General features: G+C 39.7%; 1 protein-coding gene across 1 annotated transcript; it reads right to left on the bottom strand.

Annotated features, from left to right (window-relative positions):
• Positions 1 to 2,156: 2,156 nt before the first annotated feature.
• Positions 2,157 to 15,215, bottom strand: znfx1 (zinc finger, NFX1-type containing 1). The gene is made up of 15 exons (XM_058401999.1): positions 14,974 to 15,215; positions 11,676 to 11,739; positions 9,922 to 11,546; positions 9,479 to 9,765; positions 8,850 to 9,091; positions 8,543 to 8,665; positions 8,180 to 8,328; positions 7,735 to 7,875; positions 7,418 to 7,523; positions 6,627 to 6,871; positions 6,240 to 6,379; positions 5,695 to 5,995; positions 5,247 to 5,357; positions 5,031 to 5,126; positions 2,157 to 4,942 (listed from the first exon to the last, which is right to left on the bottom strand). Exons 2-15 carry the CDS (start codon positions 11,707 to 11,709, stop codon positions 2,495 to 2,497), a joined length of 6,048 nt encoding a protein of 2,015 aa, XP_058257982.1. The 5' UTR covers positions 11,710 to 11,739; positions 14,974 to 15,215; the 3' UTR covers positions 2,157 to 2,494.
• Between the last annotated feature and the right edge of the window lie 321 nt (positions 15,216 to 15,536).

Below are 15,536 nucleotides of genomic sequence, written 5' to 3'. Positions count from 1 at the left end.
ACACACACACACACACACAAATCCTTTACCATTCCTATGTTTAAAAGCTCCATCTTAGGGATTTTCTAGGAAAGTTATAGCAGTAGCCGATCTATATTTATACATCCACATGCACATTATTTCATGAAAGCACAGAAGCAGTCACCACCAGGCCTGATGAAATTTTAATCAGTTCTGTCCTAGCAGCCAGGCAGCCCTGATAAATGCAGCTAAGGCCACTGCTCCAGATGCCATTCTGCAGATCCACCTGCAGGCTACAGATGCTCCTACTGAGAAAAATGTTATGTTATTCATCTTAACATTATAAATTTCAGTTCACTGCAGCAGCTCAGCTTTTGAAACGTTTGTAATTTCACATGTATATTATCTGCAGCAGGTCCTCACATGCCTGTTATAATGCTGATTCCAATAAACCAATTCTTTTAAGATACATACTTGATTTCATGTTGTAAGTGATAATATAATATTGGAGAGTTACAGAGCTGTCACCTCGTACTGTATTAACAGTGACATTGTAAGTTAATGTGTTGAAATTTAATTCTCTGAACCCTAAGTCTAATCTGTGGCATTAACAGGGAGTGATTCATAAGTTGGATCATCATTTTCATCAATTTCATAATCTACTTTTCTTGTATTAAAATGAGAAGAAGAGCAGTTCATTCATAGAGAAAGTGGAGTAGAACTTAACCTTTTATATCAGCCGTTCAACAAAGTCCTCATTTACAACTCCATATATTTTCAGTTCCATTGAAATAGTAATGACTACTTGTGAATGGCCAGTTATATTTTTAAAAGTTTCTATTTGACAGATAAAAACCAATATTCAACTGATTTGCTCACCTTTCTAGATCATGCACAATCGTGGGGCTATGCACTTGCTGCCCTGCATACTATAGCTTCCATAGTGGTCAAAAATGGGAACTGCAACGAGCCTTAATAGAAGATCACTGGGGTATGAGCAGCGGACAGACAGTTAATGACGGGGTGGTTAGTTTTATAGTAAATCATCCAAATTATCCCACCATTGTAAGATATATTGGAAAGATTGGGAGAGGTGATTATACTGTTCATTAAAAATATGTGTGAAAATTTTTACAATGCCCAATTTTTTACGATAGTTTCAGGTCTTTGTATGGTTCTGAGATGTAGATGGGGTAGAAATTTTGCTGAATCCTGTAAACTCTAATTACTGATATTACCTTGAGCATAGTTGAACAAAGGTCCAAGTGAAAGCACTCCAAATGAGCTCTTAGGTTGTATGCTGAATCCCTATATGCTGTTCACATTTTTCTGCCTATTATGAGGTTTACAAAAAGAGATCACTAGATCACAATAGTATATCACATGTTATAGCCTCAACTTAATTTTATTTAAAGCTGTGTTATGCCCACCGAAATGTATGGTCACAGGCCGCAGCTGAAATTCATATCAAAAAAAGCACATCATTATAAATTTCTTCTCAGTCAGAGTCTGTAGAAGGCAGTAGAAGTTTTCTTCAAGATTGGCAGAAAGACCATGAGGATATTATAGTTTCTTTGGGTTTTTTTTTACTCTCTCTCCTCTGACCTGCCTCTAAAATCGCTTGCCATAAACATTGACAAAAATCCATTTGTAGGCCTGCTTTTTCCTCATTTTATGACACAACCTTTTTTCCTGCCCTTGCAGGTATTTTTCTCCTGAAAAGAGCAAAAGTTTGCATTTGAGTTCATGCTGTGAAAAAGCTACATTCATCATGTAATAAACTGATACACGCTTCCACAAAGCAGGTTAAATGGAAGCGCGGCAATGTTTTCTCTGAGGGTAAGATAAATTTGCTGACCTTGTCTTGCCACTTTATGATATAGTAAATCTGTGAGGCTCAAAAAGCCAATGAATGCACAGCAGGTCTCTGCACATAGTTTACAGCACTGATAGAGCCTATAGCATGAATAAGTGGGGGAGTAATATTTGTAATGTTGAAAATAATTAAGCAGATGATTACACAGGCTCAAACACACACACACACACACGTATCAACATATGCAAGTAATGCAACAATACATTTCATTTGTCTGTCTTTCACCTCAAAAATTACTTTCATCAGTACACTCCTGCCCCCTACTGGTATAAAAAACACATGTAAAGTCTGTGCTGTACATCAGCAATTTATTTTAATGTTTTGTTTTTTTTCTGTACAACAAGCAATAAGATATTTAATGTGTTTCTAAAACTTAAATGTAACTAAAAAGGTGCACTACATTGATAAATATGTGTATTGTTCTTACATTGTAGAGAATAGGGAATTTTAATAATGTCTTTCAACCCAGATACAGCATTACAATACATAGATTAAAAAAAAAGCAATTCTGTTCAGTTTCATATAATTGTATTCTTCTTCACACATTATGTGCTGTAAATACAACTTGCACATACTTTTCTATGCACATACTTAATGACAGCCTTATTTATTAATTTATATATTTACATCTTTATCTTGCAAGATGGGCAAATATTTTTAAAAATCCCTTGCATTAAAATTGACCAAATTTGCAGCATTTGACCAAGCAGCATGTTGTGCTCCATCCATTTCCCTGGCTACATCATTACCCTCAGTGAGAGTATGGTTGGCTCCACCAATGGTTGCTTTGCATTCAGGACACTGGCTACGTACCATGGCACCTCCACAGTCTCCGATAGCATATACATGCCCATTAGGACACTTATACCAGTGTCCCTGAGGGAGAGCCATGGCTTTAACAATCATCACCCTTTCTTCATCAGTGATACCCAGGCCACTGCGTGGAAGCATATTTTCCAGCTCTTTAAAAATCTCCTTCACTTTATCTTCATCGTTTTCAGTGAATGGCCCAGTGTCCTCCAGGATCTGTCTTGCTCTTTTCACCTCTGCATTGACTTCTACACTCAGCACAATGTTACTAGCCATAATGCAGCGGACGTTGAGCTCACACAGGTAGGAGAGCCTCTTCATTTCACGTTCTATATCATCCAGCTGCTGATCAGAGAATCTCTGAGATTTATCAAGCAGGAAACTGAGGCACTCTTCAATGCGCTGTGAGAGTACAATACCCATAACTGAAAATCTGTAATCTTTTTGCATCTTCATTAGCTTCCCAAGGTTCTCCAGGAACATTATTAAGTTCTCATGGTACCAGAGGTCTAGAATAGATAAGCCAGGCTTCTGGAGATTCTCACTGGTCTTTAAGTACTCAACAGGAATTTGCTCCATAAAGTTGCCCTGCCTATTCAAAAGCAACTGGAGTTCCTTTCGCTTATTCTTATTGTCAGACTGTAGACCATTAATCTGTTCCTTCACCTTCTCAATTTCTGCCAAGCTGCGGTTGATATGGGCACCATAGCGCAGATTCCTACGAATCGGGGTTCGACACCTGGGGCACTCCTTCAGCCGGATGGCTCGTTGATCTTGATCAGCTCCCTCATCCTCATCCATGCCCATGTACTGGTCCATACCAGTAGACTCAATGATATGCATGCAGTCCTCCAACTGTATGAAGCAAGCATCTGGCTCATCTTCATTACCAAAGAAGATCTCAATCACGTCATCACGATGGCATATGCGGCACTTATCTGGGCAAGGGTCTCCACAAAGACCTATACAGGGATGTTTACAGGGCAAGATCTTGTTGCATTTCTTTGAACATGGTGGACGGTCACATGGCTCGTGGCAGAGTTTGCTACAACTCTGGTGTGGACACTGCCACTTACAGGGTTCCATGCAAGGGGCACAAGGCTCTCCACATTTTTTCTTGCACTCACTGTGAACACAACGATTTTGACAAGGAAGGGTACATGGTGGGCAGAATTTTGGGCATGGCACATGGCACTTGTGTGAGCAAGGAAGAACACGCTGGCATTTATGTCCACAAGCTTTGTGGAGGCGACCTTGGCGGCATTTGTGGCAAGTCCCTGAGCAGGAATGGCCGCATTTCAGGACTGCATTACATGAGGTCCTGCACTCTGGCTGATATAGAAGCTCCCTCGAGGAGCTGCAGGGTTCTTTCTGGGTATGTCCACATTTTAACTCCACAGGAACTGGTACTTTGCATGACTTAGTGCATGGCTCACCACAGCTTGCCTGGCATTGGTGTCCACAACGTAGCTGTTTCTCACAAGGCTCCCTGCAGATAAATTCTTCCGGTTTCTGATGACAAGGCATTTTCTGCGTGTGCTGGCATTTTGGAACAACCTTCTCTAAAAGTACCATACATTTACCACACTCCTGATGGCACCGTCTAGAACATTTGTGCCCAAGCTCACACAGCACTTTGGGGCAGTCCTTGGTACACTTGTATTTCTTGTGGTCAGCATCATACGGGTGGCACATGCGAATACAGACATGGCCACAGTCCAGGCGATACTCACAGGGCTTGTTGCACCCACCTTCTGGGACTTTTGCAAAGTCCATTGAAGATGACACCATGGTTCGTGTTTCAGGATGATTCTGACAGCTTAGTGTCAAAAAGCCTCCTACTTGCCCTTTCTCCCTCAAGGTGTGAAGAATATTGCTCCACAGTTTTATCTTGCTAAACATATCCATGTTCCCAAGGCAGTATAGTCCCTTCTTGGCACGAGAAAGTGCTACGCAAACACGGTTTGGTATTTGCAAAAACCCAACCCTGCCCTCCTGATTACTGCGCACCAAAGACAATATGACAATATCATTCTCTTCACCTTGATACTTATCAACAACATGAACTTTGACCCCTGAAAACTCAGCTGAGGGCATGAGCTTGCGTAAACAGTAGAGCTGCCCTGTGTAGGTGGTAAGGATGGTAATCTGAGAGGGCTGGTATTCCTGACGCAGCAAGTATCGACAGAGGTTCACCACGAAAAGTGCCTCATTCATGTTCTGATGACTTCGTCCATCCTTTATTCCCTCCTCATGGAACTTGTGGTCAATGAAGAAAATGTTTGTAAGAATTCCCTACAGGAAGGAACAAATGACAGGTTACACTATAACCAAGCAATTATTTGGTACTTATTGAAAAATATTTCATCATGAAAAAACTGACCTTAATGTTTTCATACTCCAGTACAGAAGGATGGTTCTCCAGCTCTGAGTAGATATGAGGAGTCAAAAGACGAGCAATATCTGGTCTCATACGATGCTGTAGTAACGTGAAAGAAAATGAATAAGCATAATAAGATATGATTTGGAAGATTTGGAAGAAGTTATAAACATTTGATAAAAATGTGAAAGTGACTGATGTATGGATTTAGTAGCTCACCTGGTAGTTAAGTCTCACAAAAGGAAATCCCACTTTGACAAGTCTTTCGAACATAGACACCTCCAGGTTGAAATTTTTGGCTAGTTCATACACTGTGGCGCTAGGTCTCAGCTGTAAACATAAGCAAACAGCCAAATTAACCAGAATCATATACAACAGCTACAAGAAACTATTTTATACAGTAATATGTGTTATTTTGTTCAAACTATATCATCTTATAGAACAAATTATGAATTTTCTTTCATTTTTATTTCAAATTATCTGTTTTATTTTATGTTTTACAAATATTAAAACTTTACAAGATCCACCAGGACTTTTTTTTTAGAAAAGCTTTGTTAGCTAGCTTTGTAGGTTTCCTGATTCTGCCTACATACTCAGCATTACATTTTTTCCCCTGTGACCCACTTGTTAGTGAATAGCTCTGATATGTGCTACATGTCAGTTGTACCTGTTGATGATCTCCAATCAGAATGAGGTGCTGGCATTCTCGGCTAAGTGTGGTAATGATGTGGGCTTCCAACACTTCGGCTGCCTCCTCCACAATCACCAGCCTTGGCTTGAGCTCCTGCAGGACCTGTCTGTATTTGGCTGCCCCTGTAGTGGTCATACCAATGACTTTGGCATGTTTGAGCACACACAGATCCTCGCGGCGGCGGATTTCAGCAAGGCGCTCTGCGGCATCCTGATAGAGTTGTTCAGCCTGGAGAGCTTTCCTACGAAGGTCAATCTGATACCGCAACACCCAGAGGCTATTGAGTGAAAGAGCAAAATAAATAGGGAAAAAGACACAGAGAGAGAGAGAGCAAGAAAAGATCAAAGGAGCATGGATGATTGTTAAAAGATATTTACGGCCGCAGACTACAGTTTCTTTTTAAGTTTTATTTAAATTCAATAAAATTTTTAACAAATGCTAAGGTTGGGTCCTGTTGCATAGTTCACACAGTTATTAAGGTGCTTTGCGATATATTTGCATTTAGTATAGCAGATAATTACCGGTAAAGTCTCCATCTGTCTGTTAGTTTAAGCTCCCATACATTCCACACTCGCTTCTCTTCTTCCTCACTCATAGCATCACTCTTACTCAATTCATACTTGACCCTCTGCTTCATCTTCTTCTTCTGGTGTTTCTGTATCTGAATACGCACATACACACACACGGACAAGAATGATGGCGTTGGTATTTTCACAGCGATAAAATACTTTGTATTTATCACCTCATATAAATCCTGTTTATAATGCTGTTTAGATGCTTTGACAACCGGTTGCAGTCATACCTTATAATACCTACCATAGGTTTCACAAATAATTAGGGTTACATTCATAACACTTGAGCTTATGACTTCATAATTTCAGAATACAGAAATACCAGAAAATTCCTACCTCCCATCCTTCGTCATCAACTTGTCCTTGTCCCTGTGAAGGCTGTTCCTCAGCCTCATTTAGGTTCATGGCCAGCATTTGCTCAGACAGTTCTGCTAGGATATCCTCCTCCTTCTTGCTGTTACGGCCATCTCTGGCCTTAGGGTCGGAATCATCCAGGATTCTTTCAGCTTCAATCAGAGCTGCCTCTTCATCCATTTCCAACAGCTGTTCTTCCTCTTCTGGTTCCCCCTCATCATTTGCCTCTGGAGATAGAGAAGGGGTTAGTAGGAAAACTTTATAGTGATGTTTATTATACATTGTGGATTATTTGTTAATAATGCATTATTAATGCTGTTTAAGCATATAAAAACAATGAAAAATTGTTTTTTGGGAATTTGGTTATCGGTTATTAATTGATTATCGTTTTATCGATATTAATAATAGAAGTATAGTTGTAGGTATAGTTCATTTAAATATCTATTAATATTTAAATAAATAATATTTTACTTAACATTCACAAATACTACTTTAACCCATATTTATAGCAATTAATAAGAAAAGGAATATTTTAATTGCTGTAGCTTACTTGAGTTATTCAGTTACAGTTTTAACCTAGCAAAAGCAGTAGGAGAAATGTAACAGAATAATAAAAAATATTTTTGTGTGTAGTAAATATATTTTATGGTGCTTTCTGTCATCAGAGATTAATGTCTAATTAATAGATCTGCACTGTGAGCATAAAGGATCACACACACACACACACACACACACAAACACACACACAAAATTAAAGGTAAAGGTTTTTTTACCTGCTTTGTCATTGCTAGTTTGCTGCTGAAACATTCCAAGGCAAAGCCATTCCATGACCAGTGATTGTTTTTTTCCTACATTTTTGAATCCACCCATCATCTTAGGCTAACACACACACAAACACACGCACCCACACACACACAAAACAAAACCATTAAAAAACACAAAACCAATACTACTACAAATACTACTACTATTGCTACTACTACTACTACTACTAATAATAATAATAATAATGATGACGATGATAACAGCAACTAGGTACCTAATTTACACATGCACTGTTCTTTAATTAAATAGAATAGTTTAGACTGACCTGTAGAATCAGAGTCTCCCAGTGGTCATCAGATATATACTTTTGCAGGAAGCTCTCATTAATGACTCCACGCAGACTGCATTCTAGATAATTCGCCTGTGCCTTTAGATGAGTCTGTGTAGACTGCATCTCCCTATGAATCTGTGGAATATCATCAGGGCTTTATATACAATTTTTAAAAAAAAATCAATTCAAACATACGCATATATTGACTCAGGAAAGGAAACTAATTAGAGTCAGATTTGAGAGATTGAACTGTTGGAGGAATTCTAAAATAGACAGATGCTGCTCTACTACTGAGAACAAATTCAAATTTTGTTTTCAACTTTTAAAGTGAAAAGCTTGAACTTTTAGCATATAAATACTACATGTACTTCCTTGTTTAAAAAGCAAAAGATCCATTCTAAAATTGTTGTTTAACATAAAAAAAAACTTAATGTGGCACCTCAGAATAGGCCTTCTTAAGGTGTGCTGGCAGATCTCTGCGGAAGTTTGACAACCTGGTCAGCTCCCGCAGAGAGAAACGCTTCAGGATCTCACTGTTGCTACGGCCCCCAACCCTCACAATGCCATTCTCCAAGAAACTGTGGATACCTGAGACAAACACAACATGGCTGTTTTATTGCAAATCATGCAGGATCCTATATACTGTATTTAAAACCAGTTTTTCTGATCTTATGCACGAAAGAATGATCGAATGCAATGATCTAAGAGCTTATACAAATATAAGAAAAATATTTCTACAAAAGTGTGCAAAATTATTTTCAAAAATCAATGAGCAGTGCATTAGTATGTAATAATATCGTACCTTCCAGAAACTGGTCTAGAGCATGATTGGTGTAACAGACCACCAGCATAGGAGAATTAACAGACCACATTCTACTGTTCATTAGCAGGGCCTTAGCAATTTTTAGCCCCACGTATGTCTTCCCTGCAAAGAACAAAACATGACATTGTGTTTTTGGCTGTTAGCACAGGTGACTCCAGAACTTTTAAACCCAGGTATGAAAAATTTTACATTTTAATATGTTTATTTACTTAATAGTATCTTGGATCCTGTATTTAAAGATTTGAAGGAGTTATGCTTCAAATTAAACTGCAGGAAATGTGGCTACCTGTGCCTGGTGGACCCTGTATGATGGCCAGTTCCTTGGTGAGGGCCAGTTTAAGGGCGTTGAGCTGGCTGTCATCAAGACCCAGTTGCTCTTCAGTTGGCCAGGCATTAGGGTTGAGGGGGTTAAATGGTTTTACACTGCCCATATGACCTTCTGCTGTGATGCTGTCCAGATCATAAGTTACTGCAACCGGCATTAAGTATGCCGGTGGAAGAACATCTGGGTTGCATTTGACTATGTAACTAAAAGGCAACAGAGAAAATTGACAGAAGTGTAATTTCAGGGTGGAAAATATGTGGGACTGTATTTTGGTAATATAGTATTCTGCAGTGTTTTCTGCCAGACCCATAACATCTCTAACTCACTGACTGTCAACTATAATTCTAAAGGATGTCACAAAGTATACGAAGTATCATTATGGAGAGAATCAGTTTATGTGGCTAGTGAATTTTATGTGAGTTATCTTAACTTATTTAACAAACAGTAACTATTAGAGAGCACTGGACATTGCCAAAATACATTAAATGTTTTATACTATATGTATCTATACACTGATTATGAATAATTAAGAATTACCTTATAAACAGAAAAACAACTCAATTCTCTTTTAATTAATCTACAGTGTATACCTCTGAAAAGGGAGATCATCCTCATCTTGCTCCTGAAGCCCCTCCAGGACATAGCGGTAGGCTTCAAAGTAGGCAGTGGTCTCAACCATCAGAAAGGAATGAGAAGCCTGGATGGTGGCCAGTTGAGCTCGGCTGTTTCTAGAGAAATTCAACAGCACCTGGCCTTTTCTCAGGTCTTTGGGGTCACGATCAGCTACGGTAGCAAATAGGAAAGTTTCAAAATGGTCCATAGACAAGCAGACCAGGGACCCATACAGCAACCGCTTGGAATTTTCCCAGCGAACAAACTGTGAATTAGACAGAGCAAACTTGTTATCTTCTATAACTTCTTTGGAAATTGTATAAAGCTAGCATGAAACTGGAATAAACTTTGTGTGTTAGTTTTCATTACAAATATTAAATAGAATGTATGAAAGTTAAGCTCAGATTTATAAGTATCTGACCTTAAGGGGCTGTGTGTCAAATTGTACTTTGTAGGCGGTGCCTGTGGGAGTGCAGAGAGGCATGACCAATCGGGTGTCAAAGTAGACCCTGATATCATCGAAGCTTTTCTTCCTTACTGGCACGCCACTCAGCCGCTCATCATGATGGCTTTGCAGTAACTCCCTTATACCTTCACGTAATGGTCTCACAAAGTCCTCTCTCAGAAGCCTAAAATGTGTATCCAGGTAGATATGGACACTCGGGTAACTTTGTGACATAATGTTAGCCCGCAGAAAAGGTTTCTTGTCCTGGTGGAATTCTTCAGGAGTTGGGTAGATGGTCATGTTCCTGAAGTCATCTTCCCCTTCTGGAGTATCATCATTGCCAATAAGAACTGTGTAGTTGTCTGATCTCAAGGTCCCGTCTCTTGCTTTCTCTTGGAGGTGTTCCACCATGCCTTGGATCTTATCCAGATCTTCATCAATTGTGTGTCGAATGTCTACACCCGAAGCTCGCAGCTGGTTGACCACTGGTTTCACAAGAGCCACCAATATTGAGATGGTACAAATGGAGCTGGACGGAAACATGCTGAGCACACCAGACAAGAGGTTGATAATGTTGTCCAGGTGCTGAGGATACTGCTGTCTCCGAGCAGGGACATGATCAGTCATCATTCCAGTAACATAGCGAGGAAGCACAGTTTGGAAGAAGCTAGAATCCTTTACCACCTGAGCTAAATGTAGCACTATTCTACGGTCATTCTTGGACTGAAAAGCTTTACAGATAACCTGGCAGAGCAGCTGTACAAGGTCCTGACGCATGGTTGTGTCTCTCACCAAAGCCTGCAGACCCAAATTGGATGAGAGAGTAATGGCCACCACAGATGCATCTTTCTCCAGTAGCTCCTCCAGTGCTTTGTACCCAAGTTTACGTACTTCAGGGCTACCATCTCTACTCGTCCCTCTCAAATGGCCTCCTCTTCCTCTCTGTCCATGCCCTCCACCTCTTTCTCCTCGTTGAGCACCTTCTGCTCCAGCTCTGTCCCTTGATGCATATAGCCAATGGCTCTCCCTGATGTCTCCTTTCCTCTCACCTCTACCTCTCTCATTCCCTTGTCTGCCACCTCCACTTCTGTCACCTCCAGCTGATCTTGCCCTTGCACCTCCTCTTCTGTCACCTCCAACTGCTCCTCCTCCTCCTCTGTCACGTAAACCTGGACCTCCCCCTGCACTGCCTCTTCTGTCTTCTCCACCTGCTCGACCTCCTGCACCTCCCCTTCTGCCTTCCCCACCTGGCCAACCTCCTGCACCTCCCCTTCTGCCTTCTCCACCTGGTCGACCTCCTGCACCTCCCCTTCTGTCTTCTCCACCTGGCCGACCTCCTCCACCTCCTCTTCTGTCTTCTCCACCTGGCCGACGTCCTCCACCTTCTCTTCTGTCTTCTCCACCTGGCCGACCTCCTCCACCTCCTCTTCTGTCTTCTCCACCTGGCCGACCTCCTGCACCTCCTCTTCTGTCTTCTCCACCTTGTCGTCCTCCTGCACCTCCTCTTCTGTCTTCTCCACCTTCTCGTCCTCCTGCACCTCCTCTTCTGCCATCTCTACTTCTACCTCTACCTCTACCACCTCCACCAGCTCTCTCTTGATCTGTACCAATAAAATATGAGCAAAAGTAGAAAATACAAATTATTTGTCATAGACTAAAGGCAAAATAAGCAACAATATACCAGTGGTATAACAGGATCCACAGAATAAAAAGAAGGAGGAAAACAGCACCTTGACTTTGCTGTTCTTTTGGCCAAATATCCATGGTTCATCAGTGCTGTCAAGTTGTTATGTGCTGCAAGAAAACAAGACTCATTACGTTTTGTCCTAAGTCACCATCACAGTCATCACAAGTCACCACTGCCCTTCACTACATTTAATTTAATTAAGAAATAAATAAATAAATATATATATATATATATATAAATGGTTCCTGCATTTACAAACATTTAGGGACTATGGTGATACAAAATCCAGGAAATAATTACATTGATTATAATGATATATAAAGAATTCTGTCAAAAAGAACAGTAGGCTTCTAAACTATGTATATAAAAAAGATGTCTTACTTTCTTTATTGTTTAATAGGGGCCAATCACCGATCATTTTATAAAGTCATTTTAAAGAGATGTTTTATGTGTGAATAAAATCTAAATAATGTGAGACTCAACTTCCACTGTTAAAGAAACGTTTATTTCAAACTAACCGCTGTACCTGAAAATGTAAAATAAATTACTTGTTGCACAGGATGTTTGTCAGAGACACAGCCACCAAACTGCAGGTGTTTAGAAAAAGCAAAAAGCTTTTGTGAACCGTGTGTGTTGAATGTAAAATTAATATGTAATTATATGTAAATGTTGATCATTACTTTAATAATTGTCTTTCATGCATAAACAACCAGCCTTAGTTAATGAACAAATGAACAAATTAAAATATTTCCTGGTGCTAATTTTATATATATATATATATATATATATATATATATATATATATATATATAAAGGGAAGTTTCAACACATGTGATTCACAGTAATTGTAATTATTGCCCGTGCATAAATAATCAGGGTGTTTCTCAGCTCATGAGGTGATGCACTGACTGGATACTGCATGATGGGGAAGATAAAAGACCTGCCAATGGGCCTGCGTAATACGGTAGTTGAGCTTTATAAAGCAGGAAAAGGATACAAAAAATCTCAACACTTGAAAATGCCGGTCAGTACTGCTCAAACTCTGATAAAGAGGTGGAAAATAAGAGGTTCTTTTGATACTAAGCCACAGTCAGGTAGACCTGACCCACTACTGCCAGAAGAATTGTTCGGGACGCAAAGAAAAACCTGCAAACAACTTTGAGAGAAATACAGGCTGCTCTGGAAAAAAGTGGTGTTGTTATTTCAAGGAGCACAATAAGGAGGTACAAATGACCTGCACGGTCGAGTTGCCAGGAGAAAGCCATCACTGTGCCCATGCCACAAAAAGGCCCGCTTTCAGTACGGCAGACAGCACCTAGACAAGCCTCACAGCTTCTGGAGCGAGTCATTTTGAGTGATGAGACTAAATTGTACTTTATAGTCACAACCATAAAGATTATGTTTGGAGAGGTGTCAACAAGGCCTACGGTGAAAAGTACACTATCCCTACTGTAAAGCATGGTGGTGGATCTCATGTTTTGGGGCTGTGTGAGCTCCAGTGGCACAGGGAAGTAAGTCAAAATTGATGGCAAGACGAATGCAGCATGTTATTGGAAAATACCGGCTGACAATCTGCATTCTACAGCACAAAAGATGCGCATGGGACACTCTTGGATGTTCCAGCATGACAATGATCCAAAGCACAAGGCCAAGTTGACCCTCCAATGGCTACAGCAAAAAAAGGTGAAGGCTCTGGAGTGGCCATCACAGTCTCCTGACCTAAATATCATTGAGCCACTTTGGGGAGATCTTAAAGGTGCAGTTTGTGCAAGACAACCAAAAAAAATGTACAGTGACTTGAGGCATTTTGCCAAGAGGAATGGGCAGCTATACCACCAGAGAATTAAGGACCACATGCCCAATTATTACAAAAGTCTGCATGCCATCATTGATGTTTAAGGGGGCTTTTGAGCAGGGATTATTTCCTCAAGTCCTTTATTGTCATGTTTTGTTTGATGATTGTGCCTATCTGTTATGCCTTACATATGAACCTGAGTCCTATAAGAAGTAAAATAAATTTGTTTTGCCTTCTCACTCATATTTTCTTTAAAAATGGTCTGCATCTTGTATTAGATACATACCCCGTATGTACACAAGATACCAGTAGGTGGCAGCATAACTACAAAAAGCATGGAATAACCCCGATTTGCATGCGTTTTGGCTCCATGCTCTCCACCAGTTTTTCACATTGCTGTTGGGGAACTTTATACCACTCTTTTCGCAAAAAAGCAAACAGCTCAGCTTTGCTTGATGGTTTGTGACCATCCATCTTCCTCTTGATGACATTCCAGACGTTTTCAATAGGGTTCAGTGGTCTCATTTGTTTCCAGAGCTCTGTATATATATATATATATATATATATATATATATATATATATATATATAGGCACACAAATGCTTTAATGTGCAAATACTACAAGTATGTGCATCTCATGTTATCATGTAGCTGTTCATCTTTTAAAAATTACCATATACCAATAAACATTCAGTTATGCTTTAATTGGTGGATGCAAAAATGGTTACTACGTCATCATGTGCAAATTGTACTTGTTATTATGCAAAATTATGCGTTAACCCGGGTGTTGCGTGTGTTTTTCCGGGAAAGTCTGCCATACAAACTTATCGTGTTAACAGAACTACAACTGCCATAAAAATACATTTGTAACACACACATATTTGCCATATGAACATGTCTCGTGACTGTGTGAATAACAGTAAACACCTTAACAGAACAGGACACTTCACCAAAAGCCTTTTATATTGATTATTATCAGGAATCGACCAGAGAAATGAAACGCAGGTGGGGGTCACGTCTTCACTTAAAGCTTAAACAGAAATCTAGTGCTGTTTTTGTAAATAAAAAGGTGCCGCTTTTCAGTGTGACACCGGTATGATACACCCTATATACGGGTTAGCATATAACGCGTTATACAATGGGTGAGTCAGCACGGTTTCATTTCTACGCAAATGATTCATCACTGATTCAGACTTCGAGTTACATCATCAAAGCGACTCATCCGAAATGCCGAAGACAGTATAGAATATAGCATATATATATGTATCACACACACATACATATACATATATACATATACATACGTGTGTGTGTGTGTGTGTGTGTGTGTGTGGATGGGTGTCGAATAAAAAGAATCAAATTCACAGCATCTACGTTGTCAAGCACAAAACGCCCGAGTCTCTCCGAGAGACTGCGGAAGACAGTGAACAATATACTTAAATGCCGAAAGACAAAACACGCCTCTTCTAAATATGTTTTAACTATGTTTAACATTTCTAATAGTATATTTTTAAGCAGAAGACTGAGCTAAATCATAAAAACTTACCGACTGTCTTCCGTCCTGTGGCTTCGTGTTCAGTACTGACAGAGCTCTGCTTAGAGCTCCTTTAAATACCGGCTTTAAGTTTCGCTTTCGTGCTCGATTCATCATAACCGAAACCGCCAGGAGAGACAAAACACTAATCGAAACAGGGTCGCTGTTTAAGAGATATTTTTAAGTATTAAAAAAATGTACTGCTTCCACTTAAGGTCCTTTCAGCGACATTAGAGGCTCATAAGAATGAATCGGAGCCATTTTGAGGCTTTGTTACAACAAATTCAGCCTGTTTTCTGTGAAGAGGAAAAGCTCCAACAACTTCCTGCAATGATGTTTTTGTCTTAAAATAATACCTTTTATAGTGTAGTATAGTACAACATCAACATATATCATTAGTGTAGTAGAGTACAATATCAAAACTGATACAGTACAACAACAATTTCACAATTCAGTGTTATCTTAACAAGCAACACACAGGAAGTAAGCTACCATTTGCTGATTCAGGGCTCTATTTTGAGAAGTCCATTGGAGGGTCATTAACTTAATGCATTTCAGTTCTTTGTGTGAGAATA

The sequence above is a fragment of the Hemibagrus wyckioides genome, linkage group LG11 (genome assembly GCF_019097595.1).
Source record: "Hemibagrus wyckioides isolate EC202008001 linkage group LG11, SWU_Hwy_1.0, whole genome shotgun sequence".
In the NCBI taxonomy this organism is placed as follows: domain Eukaryota; kingdom Metazoa; phylum Chordata; class Actinopteri; order Siluriformes; family Bagridae; genus Hemibagrus; species Hemibagrus wyckioides.
Note: the sequence above shows the minus strand (reverse complement) of the source record. Positions and strands in the feature narration are given on the sequence as shown.